Raw genomic sequence first — 6,000 nt, forward strand, 5'->3', positions numbered from 1 at the left:
AATCAGATTACAGGAGGCTCCCGGTGAGCTGGAAGAGAAAGCGGCGGCTCAGACATCTGCTCTGGGCCAGCCCGTGCTGCCCGGAGTCCGGGGACAGCACAGGACCCGGGCCTCGGCCTCCTCAGCTGGACATGAGGACGCGGCCCCCCACCCTCCACCCGCCTGCCTTCCGGGCCTGCGCTCCCGGGTCCTCAGCAGCCCTCAGAAGGGGACTGTGGGGCCGTGGCCTCCCAGGTGCCCAGGGACACAGCCTGCCGCTGCTGCCACAGGACACGCGCTCTCCCGGAAGGCCTCCATCTCCCGTTCCCAGTTTCTATAATCGCCAGCCCCTCAAGAACATGGGCGTCAGGCCGGGCCACCTCCCCATTCACCCGTCCCCCCGCGACCCCCCGCCACCAGGCACAGCGCTGGGGCCGTGGCAGGGGTCGGATGAAGAGTTGCTCCCTGTGGAGTCTCCCGCGTGGAGCACCCAGACGTGAGGCTGGTGAGGGCGTGCAGGTGGGCCTGGTGTGTGCACACGTGGGGGCGGGGCACTGGGGCCACGATGGCTGTGAACAGCAGCCTTCCCTTGAGTGGCCGGGGAGCGAGCAGGGCGTGGGCTCCCTGCCCCGGAGCGGCTGCCCCAACTCGGCATCCAGACAGAGCCCCAGACGCGGGCATTTGGGTCAGAACTGGGAGAGAAAGATCGCCCACTTCTGGGTAATTAGACTCCACGCAGGCTGCCGAGCAGGTCTGTGCCTGGAGTCGCCCCTCCTGTGATCCTCTCTGAGGGCTGGACCGGGGCGAGGGGTGCACGCAGGGTCTCTCCCTCCGAGGGCTCAGTTCCAAGGTGTTTGGGAAACCAGGCTGCTCTCCAGGAAGTACACTCTCGGTGACACTGGTTCAGGGGGTTCAGAAATGGGGAAGCACCAGAGCTGGAGGGGATGTGCTCACACCCGCGGCTTCCAGCGGGAAGTACCCAAACACCCGGTGACATCGAACCACCGCCTGACACCAAATCACAGGGTGATGATATGATATTCCACTATTCATAGTTTTTCAGATCTTAACATGTTGTTTTCTGTCCAAAGAGATGCTTAAGCTCCTCACTAAAGCTGCAGTTAAATGACAGATGGGCCAACTGGTCATTAATCCCCAGACACGCGGCAGCCCCTCCCCTACAGCAAATGCCAGCAGGTAAATATAGGCACACTTACTGTTATACCTCAACTCAGAATTTAGGTGAGCTTCTGAGCGGCCCCTGGGTGTCTCGGACATTGCAGGATCCATTTATGTATTGATTTCGGGAGGCGGGCTTTCTTTGCTTGGATAGGCCAGTCCACTCTGCTCAAACTTTACCATAACAAAGTATGGTAAAGGGGGAAAGCTTTGCAGAACATTGTTGGTAAAAAGCAAAATGCTTCTGCAGACCGGGACTTGGAAATTGGAGAGTACAGACTACACCTGGGGCCTCAGACCCCTGGGCAGAAACAGGACTTTGTTACAAATACCCCAAGATTATTCTGACCCGGCCTCTGAAACACTGCAACAAGGTACAAACAAAGTATCCCTCCCTTGGAGGCAGGTGAAAACATGCCACCCACCTGTTCTTTTTTTTTTTTCCTCACACACCTATTCTTTTTCTGAACTCATCCAGATGCTGAGGCGACAACAGCCCACAGCTGGGACCCTCCAATTCCCAACCCTGTGACCCTGTGACCACCTGAGGGGGGCCAGGGTTTCAGACTCTGCTCTGACATCTGTCCCTTCGCTTGTTCATTCCCTCAACAGCCAGCTGGCTCTCCGTGTGGCCCCTCCATCCCCTGGGCCAGTGAGCACAGTCCCGGGCAGGACAGACCTGACCCCCCCCGCCCCGTGCGCCCGCAGTAACAGGGGCTCAGTGTGACAGGGACACAGAGGAGGCCCTCCAGGGCGCAGGGGGCTTCCTGCTGGCGGAGGTATTTCACCCCAGACCTGAGGGAGGAGCAGAGGGGCCGGGAGACAGTGACAGCTCTGCAGCAGCGGGAGCCAAGGGTGACAGGCCTGGGGGGCACTGGAAACCCCCCGAAGGACTCCGGGCTCCATCCCAGGGAGCCCCCTCCCGAGGGTTCTAAGCAGCGGGAGGGAGACCCTGGAAGCAGGGGGCGGGGGTGTGGTAGCGACTGGGGGCTCACTCAGGAGCTCAGAGGAAGCCACCTGAGCCCCACCTGGAGGAGACAAGGGGGCGTGTGAGCCAGTGAGGACGAGGAGGGAGGCACCAGGGGACCACCAGGCGGGCGGGGTGGGACAGCCCTGTCCCTCCGTGTCGCCAGGGAGGCTGCCGCTCTCCGTTCCCCCCACCACCCTCAGTCTTCTGCCCGTTTCTGCTCCCACTGACAATCTCTGGACCCACCAAGGGGGCGGTTAGAGAAAAGGCAGGCGTCTGGGGAAATGACAGTTTTAGACCGACTTCAAGAACTTTTCACTTTAATATTATTTCAGATGAGTTACTTTACACATTTAAAAAACTCCGATCTTCCCACAAAAAGTGTTGTCCCCGTTCGAGGTGTACTCCCCACCGGCTAGACAACCCCTGGAGACCCGAAACTTCCCTGCTTCTATGCATAGTTTTGGAGTCAAAGAAAGGCCCTCCTGTGAGCAATCCTACAGCAATGCGGACACAGCTCACGGTCGGCTCAGAGATCCCACCAGGTCAGAGAAGTAGCCCTCCAGGTCGGGAGCCACGTGAAGGCAGGGGACAAGTGTAGGGGCCGCCCTGCTTCCTTGCTTCCTGCAGCCGCCGTCCCTCAGCCAGGACCAGACCACCCCACAGATAAAACGTGCCAGAAGCAGGCCGCCTGCGCGCTGTACCCTAGGCTGGACAAGGCTGGACGCGACCGAGTCTGGCCGCAGACTAACCGCCAAGGGAGTCCCCCAGAAACAACGTGGAAATCCGCAGACACAGAACCCTCCTGCCGGCAGCTCCAGGGGAGCCCACAGTCCGCACCCCACTGACGCCGGCACTGACTCAAGTGACCAAAGAGGTCCCCACACACGAAGCGCATCAAGTGACGAAGTCACATCCAGGGGGAGCCGCTCCGGTACCGCGCGGGGCCTGCACGCGGCGGCAGTGGACGCCAGGACCAGGAGAGAGCGCGGCGCCGACCGACCGGGGTGCGGGTACGAGATCGGGGTGCAGGGGCCAGGGCAAAGGGCTGCGGGGTCCAGGGATCAGGGAAAGGGGGATGGACCCGGGAGCGGGGACCTGGGGAAAGAGGATGCGGAGCCAGGTTCAGGGCACTGGCGGTGGGAACCTGGGTGACGGGAACCGGGGATGGGGTGAGGACGGCGGGGGATGCAGGCTGCGGGTCGCAGGGAAGTGTGGCGATCGCGGGCCCCGGGGCGCCGCGGGGCTGGGCCGCGCCCAAGGTCCCCTTCCCGGCCTCCTCCGGCCGCGCATCCCCGACCCTCGGCGCGGCCCCGGGCCCGAGGCGGGCTGGGCACACGACGGACACCCACCTGGGCCTTCTGTAGGGCGCTGAGACGCAGCTCGTGCACGAAAGGGTTCCGCCCCGGGGGCGCCAGCCGCCGCGCGTCGCCGGCCCCCGCGCTGGAGGCGGGGGCGGCTCGGGGATCGCGTCCCCGCAGCCTCATGGCCGCGCCGCCCGCGGCGAGGGGAGCGGGGCGCCGGGCCGGGCGAGGAGCGGGTCGCGGAGCTGGACGCAGAGCTGGGCGCGGGGCGCCGGGCGCGGGCAGAGGATGCGCGGCGTCTGGAGCGGGCCAGGCGCGCGGCCGCGCAGGCGCGGGAGGGGAGGCTGCATGACGTGGGCGGGGCGGGGCGGGGCGGGGCGGGCGGGGGCGCCGGCGGGGTGGGCGGGGCGGGGCGTGCTTGTTCGCCCCGCCCCTCGCGGCTCCGGAGAGACCGCCCCAGCGCGCGCAGGCAGCCCAGGGCTCCGCGCGCTGCTGCCGGCTGTGCCGGCCGGAGCCGTTGGGCGCGGGTCCCGAAGGGCGCCGAGGCCCTGGCGGAGAGCCTCTCGCGGTGGCCTGACCACAGGGACTCACGAGCCGGGCCTGGTCCCGGAGAAGGGGCGATCGAGTCCCCAGCGCGGCGCGGCCCGCCACGTTCCCCCCTTACGCCGCTCAGGGCGCCGACCCGGGGCGCGGCCTGTGGAGCGGAAGGAGTGCAGCGACGTGGAGATGGGGCGGGCACGCGCTACCCCGGGCTGTGGGTGCAGAGCCCCAGAGCAGTGCCCGCGGGAGGCAGCCCCAGCTGCCCAAATCCCGAGGGACGCTATTGAGCAGCGCCTGGCCAGGAGCACGTGTGAGAGGTTCCACTGGGTCCCCGTCCCAGACCCAGCTCCCTTGGCTTTTCTTCCTCCTCACCTGTCCTCCTCAGATGGGCTACGCTGCGCTGCTCCTTGGTCCTGCCAGCCCTGGCTGTGGGCTGCACCAGGAGCCCCTGAGGGCAGGCCTCATCCCAGACGCACGGGGTCCACTCAGGCCACAGGGTCCACTCAGACCACAGGGTCCAGGGACCCAGTGGTTTGAGAAGGGGGTGATGAATCTTTCTCATTCCCTAAGGACTCTAGTTCTTGGAATTACTCTTTTGGGTGAAGGGGGTACACGGGGGATCCCTAATTTGTGGCACAGTACTAGCTAGGGCAAATGCAAAATAACTCCCTGTTCCAAGTCTATAAATTTCAAAAAGTCACCGCAAACCTTTCGTGTCAAGAACAGCTACATTTCTGCACGTCTCTCCTTGTGGCCCCGACAAGCAGGTGAAGAAGAGCAGGACCAGGTAGTGGTGGTGGGTGAGGAAGGACGCCCGAAACCTTGGGAAGGAGCCCCAGCTCTTCCCGCATTGCTCTGCGGCTGCCCGGCTGACCGTCTCCAAAGCCCTGGGCTCCTGGGGCATCTGTGTTCTCCTGGGCAGCACGTCAGGTAGTGATCTGCCCTCTGATAACCCAGCCAATACCCTCACGGATCACGTGGTGAAGCCTTGCCATGCTGAGGGCCCTTCTGTGTTTAGATGGAGAGAGAGAGACGTTGGGGGAAGGAGGGCCAAAAGGGAGGCCGGTGGTCCCCCCTGAAGTCTCCGGCATCCTGCATGCATTGTTAATACAGAAGGGAAAGTGCAGGGCTGGGTCCAAACTTCTTCAAAGCCTCAGGCTCGACCTGGGCAAGTGACCACTCCTCAGAACCTCTGTTGTCACATCTGTAAAAGGCAACTCGAGCAGTGCCTGCCTTGTCCACCATGCTGTGACCACACGAAAGCCCCGGGGGTCATGATGGACCTTGTTTGCTGGTGGACACCGGTGGGCTCCATTTCCTTTGCCTCTGAGGCCATTGGCCCTCTGCTGACCTCCTGGACATTCGGTGGGCAGTTGCTCTGACGGCTGGGAGAGCTGGTGGGACCGTGCGGGGGGCTGGGCAGTGTGAGGGGAAGCGGGTGAGGGAAGGACGCTCCACTCATTGACAACAAGCAGAAGGCTGGTGGGCCCCGAGAGGCCGAGGAGGGCGGAAGGCAGCCAGGAGAGCGGGGCCGGGGAGAGAGGGGTGATTCTCTGGAGTCGCCCCCCCAGGAGGACCGACCAGGGTAGAACTGGGATAGTGGCCACTCAGTAGCAGTAGCCAGCGGTGGAGACCAGCCTGCAGTGGGCCGTGGGGAAAGCTGGGTGATGGAGGAGCAGGAGGGAAGCGGAGGCCTGGGGAGGGGAGGGGTTCGGATCCACGACTGTCTCTTTGGGGAAGGGCTGGGGGCAGGAGGCAAAAAGCCAGCCCTACAGGGGAGGTTGAAACCCCCATTGTGGCCCCATCTCAGTCCTGAAGGATCCCGGATCAGGGGAAGGGACAGGACAGGCTGGGACGGGCTGGGGAGCCCTCTCTGCTACAGCTGGAAAGGAGGGCAGCTACCCGCTGGGGATGAGGGACCTCCGTGCGGGGGGAAGTCAGTTTTGGGGACTGAGAACGCTGGGTAGGGGCTGGGGGGAGGGTGCTGCGGGCTCGGAAGAGGGGCTGGGAAGATTGTTGGCTCGCACTGGT

The 6,000-nt window shown here is 64.0% G+C and overlaps 1 protein-coding gene across 7 annotated transcripts in view; it reads right to left on the bottom strand.

Moving 5' to 3' along the window:
- LPCAT1 (lysophosphatidylcholine acyltransferase 1) overlaps window positions 1–3,763 on the bottom strand; it is a 41,640-nt gene extending 37,877 nt beyond the window's left edge. For 3 of the 7 annotated variants that reach the window (XM_082380475.1, XM_082380480.1, XM_082380479.1), the window contains exon 1: window positions 3,478–3,763. In XM_082380475.1, coding sequence (XP_082236601.1) covers window positions 3,478–3,612 — 135 coding nt within the window. In that variant the 5' untranslated portion in view covers window positions 3,613–3,763. The remainder of the gene's footprint in view (window positions 1–3,477) is intronic. The other 4 variants (XR_014241394.1, XM_082380481.1, XM_082380478.1 and 1 more) reach the window with 2 other exon arrangements.
- Between the last annotated feature and the right edge of the window lie 2,237 nt (window positions 3,764–6,000).

This window comes from Balaenoptera borealis (assembly GCF_965194805.1).
Source record: "Balaenoptera borealis genome assembly, chromosome: 2".
In the NCBI taxonomy this organism is placed as follows: Eukaryota; Metazoa; Chordata; class Mammalia; order Artiodactyla; family Balaenopteridae; genus Balaenoptera; species Balaenoptera borealis.